At 36.3% G+C, this 17726-nt stretch overlaps 1 protein-coding gene across 2 annotated transcripts; it reads right to left on the bottom strand.

The window, feature by feature from the left end:
- Positions 1 to 2668: 2668 nt before the first annotated feature.
- On the bottom strand, positions 2669 to 17122 carry LOC114362534 (uncharacterized). Of its 2 annotated transcripts, none has more exons than XM_028317979.1 (2): positions 16841 to 17122; positions 2669 to 6291 (listed from the first exon to the last, which is right to left on the bottom strand). In XM_028317979.1, the coding sequence occupies exon 2, from the start codon at positions 6288 to 6290 to the stop codon at positions 5802 to 5804; it is 489 nt and encodes a 162-aa protein (XP_028173780.1). In that variant the 5' UTR covers position 6291; positions 16841 to 17122; the 3' UTR covers positions 2669 to 5801. The 2 variants fall into 2 exon arrangements, with proteins under 2 accessions (XP_028173780.1, XP_028173779.1); XM_028317978.1 differs by lacking the exon at positions 16841 to 17122 and adding an exon at positions 6783 to 7042.
- Positions 17123 to 17726: the final 604 nt, after the last annotated feature.

Consider the following 17726-nt stretch of genomic DNA (forward strand, 5'->3'; position numbering starts at 1 on the left):
TTACCTTAACAATCATGATAACTAAAATGAACATGGAGAGATGAGGAAAAATCTGTAATTTTTTCATTACTATTGAGCTTGCGGATCTTACTTCTGAAAATTGGACTTTGGCGAGTGAGCTAGCTTCCAAGATATTATTCTGACTCCTTCCAATCTTCTTACATGTTTTTAATCCTCGGATTTCCATTGAAGAATTCTTCTTTCAAAATGACATGCAAAAATACACAATATGGACAAATTCGTTAACATAGAAATAAAAATATGTTTATTTGTACTGATCATGACTGAGAGACATTTGAATGTTGGTTTAACCTTGTGGAGGTCATTTTTTGTTACAACTACGTACATTTTAGGGGGTTTCCGTGATGTGAAATTCCTCAGTTAAATCCGAACTAATTCTTGATTTTTTCTAAAATTCTTGAACGTTCTTTGAAAATTTTGCCCAAGTTGTAGGATCGGAAACGGTAGTAAGTAGGTACTTATTATTAATGAAAATACATTTCGTTCATATTCAAGCTACGTTCACAACGCTATACCAAAAGCCTGCGCATGTTACCATGGAGGATTGACTTAGACAAGCAATTTGCATACTTCTGTAAGGCTATTGTTTTAATACAAACTAGCTTTTGCCCCCGGCTTCACCCACGTGAAATTTAGTTTGTCACATATACCTAGCCTATATGTTATTCTGGGTTATAAACAATAATACTGTAAAGTTTCAACAAAATCCGTTCAGTAGTTTTTGCGTGAAAGAGTACCAAACATCCAGACATCCTGACATCCAAACTTTCGCATTTACTCGTATTACTTAATAGGATGTTTAACTTGCCGATATTACGGGTAATGTTGAGCCTGATTCTATCCAACTCTATAAGTCTTAATGAATACTACTAAGTAATAATTGGAAACTTTGGAAAATCATTTTAGATTAAAAAAAAAACCTGAAGCAGAATCGAGTCTTATCGAGGAAGTGGAGTAGGTATCCGTATCTTAATCATAATTTATTTCTTTTTCTTCTTCGTTATGTCTTCTTCTATACAAAGTATCGGGTTTCCTAATATTATTTTTACGTTTACACCATGTCCTATATTTTATTTCAATCCTTTGTTCGTAATAGTAGTATTGAATCAGATATTTTTTCCCACCATAAAATTTGCCCCAGAACTTTTATCTACGAGTAGTAAATTCAGAATCAGTTCCATCCATTACGGAGGCAACCGTCAACAGATTATATCACGATGTGCGGCTTCTGTTGCTTCAGAGAAACCTCTCATGCCGGATTGGCCAGAGACAACAGAGGAGTTGACATTGCAGTTCATAGATTTTCATTAGCACGTTCCCGCCAATTTGGGTGAGATTCCATTGACGTTATGTTAGCAAAATTTTCCAAAACAATCCTATTTAAACTAGACTTTCGTGCTATTTGGGGGGAAGATTCAGTAGTTAAACATTTGTAAAATTCCAAGTGAAAAATAAAATTCGAATTTACTTATTATCTTAGTTTGCGACTAATCGTACGTTGAACAATATTTATTATGGTACTTGACAAAATCAGAACGTTTTGAAAAATGAAAATATTAATAAATATTTCACGCACGATCATAGAATTTACGCGTTACATAAGATTACCTATTTTCTTAATTTTACTAGAACATTTTTGTTGAATATTTCCATTTTGTAGTAGCCTTGAACATAATCCACTATAATGGTATTTATTTGTAGACGAGGTATGTAGGCACGAATATTATTATGCTAAGTAGTGTGCAAAAATTAATAAGTTTACATATTTATGAGTTAATTGTACATAGCTTCCAATTTTAATTTCAAAAGTACTTGTAGGCAGTAACAGTATTGTAGAAAAAAAATTGCTCATGTTGAGTTGAGTGTCAATTAGGTAGGACTTACAACTGATATACATATTTACATATTTTTTTTATACTATAAGCACCACACTACTGATCATCTTTTCGATCATTACAGTAAAAAAAAATTGAAAAAGATGACTTCTTTGAAATTGCGATCGATTTTTCGTTGGGGTTTATCTTATTTTATTTACGACGACCAGTTGTTATAAGAATTTATGTATTGTACAAATTAGTAGTACAGAGAAACATGGTATACCTAGTTTTCTTTTTATTTCTGCCCACATTTGACTTTAATCCCACTCATCTGATGTTTAGTGGTTGCTATGCTGTCTAGGCTACGAACCTGCTACATTCCTATTCAGTCTTGCCTTTAACAGACCCAGAATCCAGACCAATTTTGTAAATGGACTGCTTTGTTGGAAAACTTGTGTATAATAATGGTCGTCTGGTGTTCTTCTGACTTCTAATCAGAATATTTAGATTGAAGCAATTCACTTTTTAACCGACTTCAAAAAGAAGAAGTTCTATGTTCAACTAACTTTTTTTTTATTAGCTTCAGATTTTCTCTTTTTAGTTTTAAACTTTACTGATGTAGAATCTTTAAATGTTATACGACTTGTTATGCAACTGTTAAATGACCTGGATGAACAATCCTTATCAATCAGTTACAGAAATTGAAAAGATCTGATGACTCGTAACTTTTATCAGCTAGCTCAGAAACCCAGAGGTCAATATTATCTTTGACTAAGATATCTCACAAATAAGCTTTACGTGGAAAAGGATCTTATAAAATAATGCCACAATACTGTTTCAATTTAATATTTATTTAATGATCATCTCTTAGCTTAAGACAGGAAACATTTATAAAATAGCAGCTAATCACAATAATAAAATTATGATAACATTTACAGAACATTCTCTTAACTTCATATCAGAACAAAACCTCGCTTCAAGTCGCTGTACAGACTTAATAAATACATTATCTTTAAGTTATAACATATAAATTTAAGTCACAAAGTCTGTACAATACAACCCAGTGCTATAAAATCATCACGTAAGCTAGGAATTCAATATTGCCCGAAATAAAATTGCATAAAAACTTATAAAGATAAAACAGTCTCTGGTAAAATGTTTTACTATTTGATACCATAAGTGCTGGCCACTCGAATTCCTAGCTAAGAATAAAAAAAACTAAAGTTTATAAACAAAAAAACAGAAATAAATGGAAAGCCGTATTCGCTTGCCAATCTGAATTTTAAAAGATATTACAATTTGGTTTTTCGGAATAATGCAATTGGTCCTTTTCAAACAGAAAAATCTCCGAGCGGCTTCAATATTTTTGTATCGTGATTTTAATGAAACGTTATTAACAGGAAATACAGTTTATTCGTTATTAATAAAGAATTGGCCTTCGGTAGGGCATTAATGTATTTTTCCTTTGAGAGCAAAGATTCGATCGTCGCTCCTTCTCGTCATTAGGCGTAGGTGCGAGCGGGAGGGCGACAGTTCGCGTGCGATCCAATAATCTGATAGTGTTCAATATTCTGCTCTTTTTATGTTCGGCGCGAATCAAAGCGAATAAGAAGCGATCTAACGCGTTTCAGAATGCACTGAATAAATTAAGACTGCATTTTATTTCGCGCCGTTTGAAACTAATTAAATCAATTATATATTATAAACTTTTACTCGAGTCATCGTTAAAAGCAAAACCAAATAAATTAGCTAGCAGTGATTTAGGTGGCTATGAAAATCTTTCGACAGTCTGTAATTTACGAGGAAATTTAAGTTTAAACGCATTAAGGTGAACACTTTAAGAGTGACATTATCTGAGAGGTAACTAGCGGAAATAGTAGGTAATGTATTGTTCTCGCAGATACGAGCTTTGCAAACAATGTGTTATCTCATTTTATCGCAATTTTTCTAATTTAATTCCTGTCGCCACTCCGCAGGGCACAAAGGACTTTTCAATTTCGAATCACGGACACATTGCATGTTCGATGTAGGACATAATTTATTCCGGAATTAACGTACAACTAAAACTAAAGGCTCGGTACAAAATAATTTATTTATCTCCTAAATAAATCTCACAAAACTTCAGGAGGACACCATGGAAGCCACGCTGTAAATTAAAACTACGGCGATGAAACGGTTTTGGTCATTCATACGCTTTTTACATCTAATATTTACAACTTTTGAACGTGGCTCTGTCTGCAGTACGTTATGAAAACTACTTACAATTAAATATGTGCGTTTTAATAGTAATCATTTTGTAAAATACATTTTTGGTTGTATCCCAATTTAACAACTATTGATTTATACAGAACACAGTTTGTGTTCTTTATATTTCTGACTTAGTCGTAATCTCTTGCCAGCGGCCCCGACATAGGCTGCGGCGAGTGTATACAAGCTCTTAACATTTAAAATTTTATAATACATAATGATTATCAACAATACATTCAAACGCAAATTATATAAAAACAATTGTCTACTATCAATAAGTGACAAAACTTCTAAATGCGTCACTAGCCGGTTAAACGACTACAAAATCCGGTTAATCCGTATAAAATGGCCAATAGAGGTGGAAATTATTTTTTTGAAGCATCTTTTAATACATTGCGATCCAAACAAGGTTGGGGAAACTAGCACAAATACGACACACAGGCTAGGCTAATATCACAGGAGTTCTGGGAACGATGCGGAGGCCCCCGCCCGCCGGCGCCCCCTCCCCCCTCCCACCCTCCTACCTATTTACTATTCAGAGGGGGCGAAACGGGCCACTACCAATATATTTTGCGACAATTAAGATTTCAAAAGAAAAGGAACTTCGTTTTTGTTCATCCGAATTGCACATTAAATACGAACTCATTGCACATCCGATAACGGTTATATTAAATTCTCGCATTCTTACAAAAATTAAATAAACAACAACCGTGGATTATGTAACCTAAACTCGGAAGGTTCAACCAAATTATCATAATGGTAACAAAAGCATAAATGGTGACATCAGGTAACCGAACTAAAACGAAAATATAAAATAAACTTATTTAAGCGATAATATTTAACAAAACTCAAAAGTCAGACTTGTCTAAAATGCATCGCCGAGCATTCGCGTGTTGGCGGCCAAGTATATTGGCCCAATGTCGCGCCAACCTCGGCCAGTCCCATCAGCGCCGCGCACCAAACTCGACAATATTTTTGTTTTCACCTTTCACTAAATTCTTTAAACGATTTATATACTCTCGACGGCACATCAATATTTATTCGGAAAGTAATTAAACGCTGAATCAGTTCATTCACAGAGGCGTGTTAGTGTAGTCGAGTAATTTGATGCCTACTCGCCGAACGGCTCACAATAATGAACCGGCCGTCCGAGCACGCTATGTTTGTGCTGCGAAGCGATAGCGATTACAACAAATGTGTATAACGTTTAAAGTGATATAAACCGTTACCTACATCTAGACGAAGAGTATTGTGGAGCTTCAACGCAACCGTTCCCAGTCGTTTTGCACTATCTCTTAAATCACTATCATTTAAAGTACAATAATGTAACATAATTATCGCTTATTAGCTAATCCTTCAATAAAAACGATAACTTCCATAACTTCAGTACACGCGTCTCACACATGACGCGTTGACAGCGGACAAAGCACTCCGAGTTCTCTGATAGTAAAAATAATCATTGAACACTAATTGGACCGCGCCCATCGGCAGCGCCTGAGCAACTTTCTCTAAATAATAAAAAAAAACTCGCTAACAAAGTAAGTACTCTTAAACAACAAGGTATTCGCTAAACGCAGAGCGTCCGTTCCGGGTAACAAGTGACACCTCGCTCTCGGCGGGCTGGCCGCGAGCGCGGGCGGCGGCGAGCGGGCCCGCGGGCGTCGGGGCGCACGGGGCGCATCACAGGGGGGCATGCAGGGACGCGCTGCGACGCGGTCATGAGTCCAGCACCGTGAGCAGGCCCGGCGGCAGCAGGGGCACGTCCTGGCGCGGCATCTGCCTCGCCAGCTGCGCGCAGCCGAGGTTCGCGTCTCCAAGCTCAGGAATGGCGTCCAGTAACGCGAGGCACTCGTCTTCGACGGCCCGCCTCGCTTTTTTGCCCACCCAGGAGTCGTCGCATTCCTCGCGCGCGCGCCTTCTTCTCGCCTCCTTCTCGCGGCGCGCCTCCTCGCTCAAGCGACAGTATGTGTTATTGATGCAGACGGAGCGGCGCAGGTCGCGCGCGGGGTCCTCGATGTTTTCTAGTTTTTGGGAGCAGATCTCGATGACCCGCTTGCGCTCCTCGTTGGCGCGGAGGCGGGCGGATATCATGGAGAGCTTGGGCCGGGCGGCGGGCTCCGTCCGCGGAGGACCGAACATCTCGTCCTCAAACGCGTCTGCTATCTCCGCCCCTCGCGCACTCTCCCGCTCCTCTTGCGGCGTCATTCTGGAACAAACGAAACACATCATTAGCGCTATTGTAGCAAGAAGTAATATCAATTAAACAGGGTCACAAGAATAATATGGAATAGTACAAAATGCATCATAGTCATAATTATTACAAATTTCCCTGGGTATCCCCCGGATAACCTCAGTCAAAATACCACATTATAATTAGGTGGGAATCCCAAAACATACGACTATGTAAGCTAACTAATAAAACAGTGAAAGCAACACGTTAAAATCAAAAACACCAAACTCGAAACGACTCAAAAGAATCTGAGTTTGTAACTCAAATCAAGGAGAAACCATAATTATTTATTTCGCAATCACGAGTACTGGGTCAATCAAAGAACAATGCATCAACGACTGAACGCGCCAATCAGGTTCATAACTTGTTACAATCCGTTCCACTCGCGATCGTTTCAAAAAGGTGAGACACCAACAAAGATAATAAAGCAAACAAAAAAAAAACAAACCAACAAATTCGAAACCCACCTGAAAGGTAAATCAGAGGAAATGATGAAAAATCCTGACATCAACATGATAAGTAATCCACTGAGACCTTGTTAATTTATTAAATGGATCACTCAATGCCACAAAGTTCAAAACACTGACAAAATACGGCCGCGCAACACGTCGCTTTGTCCTCGACAGTAAAAAGTGATCAAGTAGAAGTGAAACAAAAATAAACGGCGCGAGACCAGCGTGTGCGCAGCGCGGCGGTCGCTGGTCGAGTGACAACATACCTCACTGTAGATAAGACATTGAAAAAGCCAATTGCGTCATTCCAGTACGGCTACGTACGTGCACAGAGGAAGCGGGTGACGTAGCCGAGCCGTCATTTTAGACGCTATTGACTGACTAGCACTCAGCCCAGTTTTGTTAATTTCCTCATATTGCCATAGATTTAACAACCTTCACTGAATTAACCTCCGAAGCATACGTAATGAGATTATTTAACCAAATGAACATAGACAAACAAACAACCGATACTCAAGAGTTAATTAGGACACGAATAACGCTAACAACAGATGAAATGCCTGAACGACTGCGAAGAGGAAAACAAAAGTATTTTTTCCTGCCACCATTATCAATTTGTTAGCATAAATGAAGGAATAAATCCTTAAAAAATTACCAATTTTCCCCGACAACCAGACACAAAAATTTACATGTTATGTTTAGAGGAAAATTTGAAATGATGATGAACTTGGGATTCAAAGGATAATAATTAATTTTCCTGGTATTTTCGTAAGATGGCATCAATATCAATACAATACAAATGATGCGAGGATATAGCTGTTGTTATAATATTTATTGAATAATATAAATAAATCAAATCATTCCTCTGTGTAGAGTTGCGAGAAAAAAGCGAGAGCATATTGAGGGCACTTGAGGTTTAACAATGTTCCTCTCCACGCTTTGCAAAGTTTTCCTGGCTTAGCAACAGAATAAAATTCTTTTGTTATGTAATTCATAGATGATCTAACCGGAAAAGTATTACTTCAACATAATTTGGCACTTGGAATACAACAGTTCAATCAAGTGGTGTTTTAAAGATTAAATAAGAATACCTAACTAAACCACTCGACTGCTCCGCGACTATAAAACTAGTGTTTCGTCTGACTTGAACACGTTCTTTCAGAATCTTATTATCGAAAAGATGTTATACGGTACGTGTTTTGCGCTAAAACGACTATAACCTAGCTCTCGCCCGACCGAGGCGCTGTATCAAGTATAACGCACGTTAAAATTACTGTTACGACCTTCAGAAAAACTTTTGATTATAAAAATATGCTAGTAAAAACATTTTCGGCTATGGAACGTAAATGAAAAACGTTTAGTAATCAAGCAGGAGTGATCCACTTTCGCGTAAGCTTAGCCATAGTGAACAAATGCGGTTTAAAAAGTTATGATAATGTGCGTGCGTGGTATGCCTCGGCTGCTCGGGTCATGTTTTTTTTTGAGGAGAGCGCGCGACGGCGGCGCGAGTGCCGACTGCCGGCTGCCGACCCCACCAGTTACGATCTAATAAATCTTGCTTGCCACGGCGAGGCAACACAACACTACCTGCACTTTCCTTTCTGTCTCACAACCGCGATCGTTCCGAGCACAAACGCTACCGAAACGCCGCCTACCGACGTGACACTTTTTCATTTCGATCACGGTTACAGAACAGCCCTGATAAAAGCCGGTGTTGAATTTGCGTCACAAATTGTCTTGTAATAGCGCGCGTAGGATGATTTTCGATATTGCTTTCGGGCAAACAATTTGTCAAATACGTCTGTCACATATTGACGCGGATGAACCGTGATTCAAAATGCGAAATGGAATTTGACTTTACTGCAAAATTGAAATTTCAACATTTTTGTGGAATAAAACATAAAAATTAAATGGCTCAAGATTTTTTGATTAGGCTATAGTCAAATAGATAATAATCAAAAAGAAAAAGTACAAACACATGATTACAGACTTCAGTGAATTAAGTATGTAGACTTAACAAGATTATACACATCCATTAGTTTAGAGAGTTTTCAGCTAACGCATTAGCTTGGAATCATAAAGTGTGTTTTAATACCGAGAAATTCAAACAACTAAAATTGTGAGTAAAATTCTTCTATGAGACAAACAGAATTACCAAATAACGCCCTTTCACTTTTTATCTAATTTGTTATCGTGCCCTTAATATGTGCAGTAACGGGCTTCCCTGTGAACATGTTTTGTGCTGTTTTTGTGTTAATTGCTTAGACAATAAGTTTCAAAATTATAACGTCATCAGACAAAAGTGCGAGTAAGTGAACAACAAAACAACATATTTTACATTTAATAAATACAAAAGTTGACGGACAGTTTTATACCTACGCGGTTCTCTGTAAACATAACTACACTTACTTTAGTGGCCAGAGGACTTTTGTCTTTATCGTGATGACTATAAGGATCAAAGTAGTTCTACGTTTAGTTGACTTTATCTTCTTATAACAAACGAAAACGTGTCTTTCAATGAAATCAAAGCCGTGAACGATCTTCTGGTTTGTAGTTTCACCACAATTTTGGTTCCACTTGATAAAATTAGTTTTAGCCTTTCAGTGGACTGAGCATTCATTTTTGTTCATTTACTCTGCTTGCTTTTAGCAAAAGGTAATACAAAAACAGTTGCTTTTTCATTTAATTAATTACAATCAATTAAAACCAGATATCCTTTTGTTAATGGCATTTTTCGTAATTCGCATTGAATTAATGTTTGCTCGCGCATTATTTGTAATTTATTGTATTTCTGATGACATTTATGAATTCTGATATCACAATTTGATAAAGCAATACAAGTCAATGGAACAATTTTATTGTAAACGCAGTTATTGGGTTTGGTAAGAACAATAAATTATAATTGCAAGCAACCATTTGATTTAGGTTGATTTAGGCTATCAATTCAAGAGCTAATCTTAGAACTTATATCAGAATCCTACTTACTAGCGATTATAATAATAGGCCAACATGAAACAATAAGAATTTAACCATAAGAATTTATGTATTTGAAATATTATACAATTTGACAGGACACATTTTTTTTTGGATTACAAAAGTTATGACATGGACAAACAATAATTATGGACGATGCGACGGCACACAAAGCCAATATTAAGACATCTTCTGCAGTGGTGATAAGTGCGATTTTGCCACAGAAACACAGTCTGATATTAATATTTGAATGATGAAGTACCCAAATGCGATTTTGGTTTAACTGTACTTATTTATGGAGCTAAAATTTTCTTTGACTACCTTCAGAAAGAAACAGAGTGGATTAGTTTAGTGTCATTTATAAAACAAAGATGTTTTATGTAATCAGTTGTGATACAGTACAATACCTTTCTGGGTCAGGAGCCATTCGTAATTAAGCTTCGACTACATGGCAAGGTCGCCGAAATTAATATTTATAATGTTTGTGGGTGTTCCTTAAATCATTATTCATTTTGTTTCTTACTGGTCATATTCGAGGATTATGTCTATCGGTGTTTCAAAAGGTTTAAATATACTGACGAGGAAATTGTAATGGATCAAACTCAAGTCTAAAATCAGTTACGTCACTTAAGAATTGATTAACATTTTCTTCATTTACTTCCTTCCTACCACGTCGATTTACACAATATTTAACAGTATTTTAGGGATCAATATCCATATCCACGTTACTAAAAATCATTTCAAATTCTTCGTGTTCTTTGCACTCTTTCAGTTCAGTTTCAGTTACATACTTTTCATTAATTTAGTTCAACTGAGCTCATTTCTGCAGCTCCTGGCTTTCTCATGAGCATCGATATTAACTACCGTTAAATTGTTGGCCATCCACTCGGCTAACAGGACCTTGTGTTCAGAAACTTTTCAAAATGCCTCGTACAGTGCGGGCTTTATTTCAGAGCATACTAATCTTTGTCACACGTAGCAGTAAATGGTTAGCGCGTATTCGTTTGGCTCTCAAAACAACTGTCGGAGCGCAGTCGCGTCCATCGAGGGGTTTATTCGAGAAATTCTAGATTTTCTGAGTCCGTAGCGTCGATGTGCAGAGCGTTACAGAAATAAATCAACTGTAATGGCCTCGGTTGACGTGCTTTTTACGGCCTTTGTTTGTGCCTTATTTATATTGTGAATATAAAGTCGTTTTGTCCACGAATTTGTAGTTATAAGTGACTGCCCTGCAACGGGAATTTGTGCAGTGTTTTAACTTTTTGGGAATAAGTGGAATGTTTTTTGTAGTTTATAAAAACATCCTTTTAAGTTAGTTGTTAATATTTTTAGCGATTAGATTAGCTTCTTTAAAGTAACTTGCTTTAGCGGTCACTAATAATTGTTTCACGACAGATTTTTGTTATTTGTTCAAGTTAATGGAGTTTTCCTTTGCTTTGTTATTATGAAACTTACGAATCCGATGACGACCAGTCAACATGTAGACAAAATAATATGTCGTCATCGTCACTCCTAACGACGCCATTTGCTTATACTGTAATTATGTAAGTCATTTCAGTATTTGGTGATTAGGATTACGGATATTCGTATTCTTTCACCAAATTAGCTATTTTTACCAAGAAAAGCAAATACTTAAGTAATTACAAATGTAATACCATGAAGCCGTGCCCACTTAGCGATCTGTTAATTGACGTTTGTTCACGTACACGTAATGAAAGACAAAAGAGTATTAAAACAAACTTTATTAATACTGTTTTTGCTCTCAAAACGATACTAGAAGCTCTTGGCACGGTTCCCAAACAGTAAAGTTTATAATATTACGAGCGAGCGGGACGGAACCACGGCTCTCTGTCTTTTAACCTGTACTAAAGATATTGTGATTCGATTACAGTATGTAGGTAACTTTTTATCGACTTATTTACATAATTGTATGTGGCAAACACCTACTCTGTACAGTCTGCATATCAACTTACCACAAAGTGACGTCATTTCCCCAATGGATTTTTAACTTTACTCCTTCTAATTTAAGGCTCAAATTCAAAGGATAACTGTCACTGGTGATAGATTCAAATGCTGTCGACTGTATAATGATACTTTATGAAAATATTGTTCTCAAGAGCAATTTTCCTGTGTACAGAATCGTGTTTGTTTTTATTTTCACTAATTAATTTAATAAACATGATACAAGACTGCTGCATTTTCTTTAATTGTGAGAGAAATCACTATTTTATTATTGTTTGAGTCAACTACTCTGAGATTGTTCACAAAAAACCTTAATTAGATGCCGTTCTAGTGTTATTGGAATTCGAAGTCTGTAAAAAATCAAAAAGCAATCGACAGATTTGTCAGTTTGTTTATCCGAATCATTTATTACCTATTTGAGTTCCACTAATTCAAAATGGCAATGCCAGATTTTGTATGGAAGGTGGCGTCTTTTTTTTTTCGCGCGGCCATCGACCAAACTTTGTTTTTTGATTACAAAATAGTGTAATAAACCAAACTTACTATGGCATGTATACCTCTAAACTCAGTCTGAACTGAGTTACGAGCATTAGAAGTTTGATGATTTTCATACTAGATTTGCTTTTTGTGCGCAAGTTTTGTAAGAAATTGCAACAAAATATTGCGCTATTTTTTATTGCGCTGATTCTGCTCCATACTGATGTCTGGAGCCTTTAATGGATGGTTCGTTCGTTCGTTTCAGCCAAATGACGTCCACTGCTGGACAAAGGCCTCCCCCAAGGTTTTCCACAATGAACGGTCCTGCGCTGCCCGCATCCAGGCTCTTCCCGCGACCTTTACCAGATCGTCGGTCCACCTAGTAGGAGGCCTGCCCACGCTACGTTTTCCAGCCCGTGGTCGCCACTCGAGAACTTTCCTGCCCCAACGGCCATCGTCTCTACGAGCTATGTGCCCCGCCCACTGCCACTTGATTTTAGCAATTCTGCGAGCTATGTCGGTTACTTTGGTTCTCCTACGGATCTCCTCATTTCTGATTCGATCACGCAGGGAAACTCCGAGCATAGCCCGCTCCATCGCCCTTTGGGTGACCTTGAGCCTTCTTATGAGGCCCATAGTAAGCGACCACGTTTCGGATCCATATGTCAACACTGGCAACACACACTGCTCGAAGACTTTCGTCTTGAGACACTGCGGTATTTCGGACATGAGTATATGGCGAAGCTTCCCGAACGCTGCCCATCCGAGTTGGATTCGACGATTGACCTCTTTCTCGAAGTTGGACCTGGATTTGTTTGTTAATGGATGGTATTGTTTGTTTACACATAAAATCTCACTATTTTGTTGCAATTTCTTACAAAACTTTGCGCGCAAAAAGCAAATCTAGTATGAAAATCATCAAACTTCTAATGCTCGTAACTCAGTTCAGACTGAGTTTAGAGGTATACATGCCATAGTAAGTTTGGTTTATTACACTATTTTGTAATCAAAAAACAAAGTTTGGTCGATGGCCGCGCGAAAAAAAAAAGACGCCAATTTCCGGCATTGTCTTTTAATTTTGCGCACATACCTAGAGCTTGCAGTTGTGCCAAATGAAACAATTTTCATGGTAGAAAAACTTTTATACATAGTTCAAAGAAAGAACCTTAAGTTTATTTCAAAGAATTAAATAAAGCTTCCGTGTTACATAACATGAACTAGGTTCCCCCGTGGAGAAAGCCTGGCCAAGGAAGTTATATGAGCAAATCCTCTGTTTGTAGTCCTTATATAAATCACCAACGCTTACCAATTTCTTATTATACAGAAAAGGTATGAAATAGTAATGAAAAAGGGCTCAGGGCTTCAAAGTCTGAGCTTTGTCCACACGAGCGAGTCAATTACCCAGTGGGTGTAGCTTCAATTTTCATAAATTCTTTGTGCTAACTTTATGTACAAAGTAGGGATACTAAAACATAGCAAACTCTATTCTGTATTTGAGAATAATCCAGAGCATTAGAGTATATCAAGTTTTTTTTTTCTTAAAAATTCATAGAAGTAATGTACAACTAAGAAAAAAACGACAGCACCTCAAGCACCTTAAACATTATAACAATTTCTGTTTTTGTATTAGGTGTTATTTTGCAATGAAAGTGCATATTCTGATGTGCTCGTCTCTACATTATACTCGTAATCTATGTAAAACCAATCCTGCACAACGATTGGAAATAAATAACAAAGCTAACGCATTTTGAGCCGGTAAAATGAAACGGTGTAATGTCGGGCACTATGAATAAATCATCGGGCTAAATAAATATGTCATTGTGGCTCTACGCTTGCATTCGATTTGTAAAATTTAAAGCTTTGGTTCAATAAACAATCATCACTTTCTTGAGTGGGAAATGTATTTAGGCAAAATATTGTCGTTTTGCACTTTGACAGCTTTTTAATCTATGTGATTTTGCAAAATATTTTGGACACTGTTCCCTTATTCATAAGTTTAACCTACATTTAGAAAGAAAGTGACGAGGAATGTAATGCTTAACTGAAATGATGCCATGAATAGTGCTAGTCTGGTTTTTATTGTCATTAACACCCGTGTTTTGTGATTCTACCCTTTAAATACATCAAATATTACCTACATTAATATGTACTTATGTGATTGGTGAAGTTCATTGTTTGGAATAAACACACGCTTTTTATCTCCATGTCTGAACCGAGTTTAATCATCGTTTCGTATTACGGGCCTTTAATATTTAACCCAAATCGATACCAGAACGTGTTAAAAAGAAATCTGTTACGCAACGAATAAAATACATTTTCGATTACACTGATTCAACTAACACCTAACGTAATGTTAACGTACAACAATCCAGTAAATCAACATGCTCGTAATAAACAATATCTACTTGAGTCATTAAGTAATTAAATTGATCGGTAAATTTTATTTCATAAAGAAATAATAAGTCAGTGATTTCTTTTCTATGTTCACTTAAACTTTAAAGGCTAAAAGTACAGTGAACTGTTATTTTAATGATGAGAATTAACGTAAAGCACATTTTAAAAGCAATAAAATGTTACTTATCCGCGTATCGCGTTAAAACCTGTTTAAATTAATTCAATAAAATGTATTAAATCAAAAGGTTACATGTTTATTTCCCTGAATTTCATAGAATATTCAAGATATTTGGATATTAAAAACGGTTGTATTCTAATTATAATTGTCTTATAACAACTTTCATTTAGCCTAAATCTATACTTATAATAAATCTGTAGAGAGGTCAATTCTGTACATGAAATATATTTTCAAAATAACTATCAGGGGGTGATTAGTGATCGATACTGATGCCAAAAATGCAATCAGTAAAATTTTTGTCTGTCTGTCTGTCTGTCCGTCTGTCTGTCTGTCTGTCTGTCTGTCTGTCTGTCTGTCTGTCTGTCTGTCTGTCTGTCTGTCTGTCTGTATGTTCCTTATAGAAACAAAAACTACTTGACGGATTTTAACGAAACTTAGTACAATTATTCTTCATACTCCTGGGCAGGTTATAGTATACTTAGGAATTCCCACGGGAACGGGAATTAGCGGGAAAATCCTTTTGTATGAAAAATCTAAACCGCTTAAGTTAGACGCTTGAAATTTGGCATGCAGGTACCTTAGTAAACGTAAAGCTTAGTTACAACAGGATATTGCAAAATTCCCATGGGAACGGGAGTTAGCGGGAAAAAACATTTGTATGAATAAATCTAAACCGCGTAAGATAGATGAAGGGGGTAAAACGGGATCCACGCGTACGAAGTCGCGGGCGGCCGCTAGTTAATAAAATATTTGCAGCTCATGTAGATGAAAGTGAACCGTGTGCCCATTGCAATAGGATATCAATTAGGTTCTAGTTGCAGAAATGAATGCACCTGGGAGTTGATGGGTATTATCTCTTCTTTACAAATATCTTTTAAATCTGTGGTAGCTATGCTTTTTTATTTAAAAACGAGCTATCTTAACAAAGAATATAGGCAGTAAATGATAAGTTATGTCAATTTGTAGTTCAACTGATAAGAAATATCGTTATGATAATGGAGCTGGGTCGATAACATGGCTATTCAAATTCATATTCAAAGATAAAAATTATATCATAAAAAAACTTATTCATAATGATTTGTGCCTAATGTTAAGTGGACCTTCTGTGAAACTGTCACTTATTCATAATAAATATTGGTATTAAGTGACTTAAGTACATAGGTGCCTCGTTTTTAAGACTTTGTTTTATTTAGTCCAGAAAACAGTAAAAACAACTAATTTCCCATAACTTTATACGCTTTTTATTGTCAAACCAGAACCACTTAAATTAATCTCAGTTCTCAAAGTCTCCGAATGAGATCCATACGCTACAGCCCTCTCTTTCACTCTTACTGAGTGGGAACGAGACGGCACTAGTCGGCATAGCGATCAAAAGGGCTGGTCAGGTAGAAATTGAAAACGCATGGTGATTTCAACATTTAAACTAATTACACAGTCTCATTAACTTTTAGAAAGACATTACGTCAAAATTGCATTTTTTCCTCCAGAAATTAGAAATCAAGCAACTTTTTTTTAATTAAGGTTAAATTAATTGTCATTCGGTTAGCAATAATTAACCATAAAAACTAAAAAAAAACTTATTTAAATCAGTATTACCACTTTTAAATATCACATACAAATAAGTACAATACTCTCGCAATCACTATTGCAAAGCTAAATTGAATAGCTATTTCAAACTATTACCTAACTTCATTAGAGTATTACTACGTCACACACATACCTATATATCTTTAAGCCACTCTTAAATATTATGCATATCCGTATGTATGTGTAAGTATGTTATTACGCTCTTGCTTTGCTACATAACTGTCTCTTTGTTACAGAAAAAAAAACAAAAGTTACAGCTGTTGCGCCAAACACTTTGGTAAGTCATAATAATTAATTCTGCATGTTACTTTAATTGTCGCCAAGAATTTACAAGAATAAAAAAAATGTATTTAAAAAAAACTGTAAAAAAGAAAAAAAAACAAAGAAATCTGAATAAAACTTTTTTTGTTTTAAAACTATTCAAAACAATCACACCAATAAATCTTCAGATTATAATAATATAAAAAACTAAAATAATAAAAAAAAAAACACTTTTTATTACCTTTTTAAAATTGGAACACTCCAAAAAAAGTCACAGCACTCCAAAAAAATAAATAATCCAAAACGTTCAAAAACAACACACAGAATTTAAAAGTCGAACGGTTAATTTGTACATAATGCCAACAGGCCGAACGTCAACGAGCTGTATCACGTCATAAAACGATCAACTTAGCACTTGTCCAAACAACGGAGGCTACTATGAACTCGCTCGAGAGCACCCGTTCGATACGTCCGCCGCGACCGGCTTCGCGCGCCAAACTGCCTGCTCGCCTATCCCATACATAAGTTCTTGTGATTTACACAGGGCGCGCAGGCCGCTCCCTGCCGTAGATGCTCCCCTTCCTAGCGAAGGATACCTCATTATCCTCACTCTAATCCGTGTGCCTTTTTGATAATTTTTATTTATTGTGACACTCGCTTGCTATTTCCAATCTCAATTTTCGACTTGATGCACATTTCTACTTTCTACTTTATTTCTTGGATTTTATGGGAGAAAAACTTTACATCTCTGTCTTCTTATCTGTATTAATTTGATCTGTTAAATTGCTGCTGTTAGCTTAGCAGTAAGTAAAACGCTTTGTTGAAGTTTTGATTGCTATTATGCTAACTATTAAAGTCCCATTTTGGATACAAGTGGGTAATTTCAATTAGTAAACCACGTAGGTAAGTCAAGGAGTTTTATTAGGTCTACAATTTTATCATTGTCTTTGTAACGTAGTCAGTCTGAATCATAACAATGCTATGGATCTAGGTGTTTATTTCAACGTGTTTTCTGTTGAAGGTGTAATACAATAGGTGCTGGGTAATACATAAGATATACCTGTACACATAATACCAAAGAATTTGATTGCAAAAGCTGAAAACATAAAAGTGTAATGATACAAAGC

Source organism: Ostrinia furnacalis, unplaced genomic scaffold, assembly GCF_004193835.3.
Source record: "Ostrinia furnacalis isolate ACB-3 unplaced genomic scaffold, ASM419383v2 OfSCF6580, whole genome shotgun sequence".
In the NCBI taxonomy this organism is placed as follows: Eukaryota; Metazoa; Arthropoda; class Insecta; order Lepidoptera; family Crambidae; genus Ostrinia; species Ostrinia furnacalis.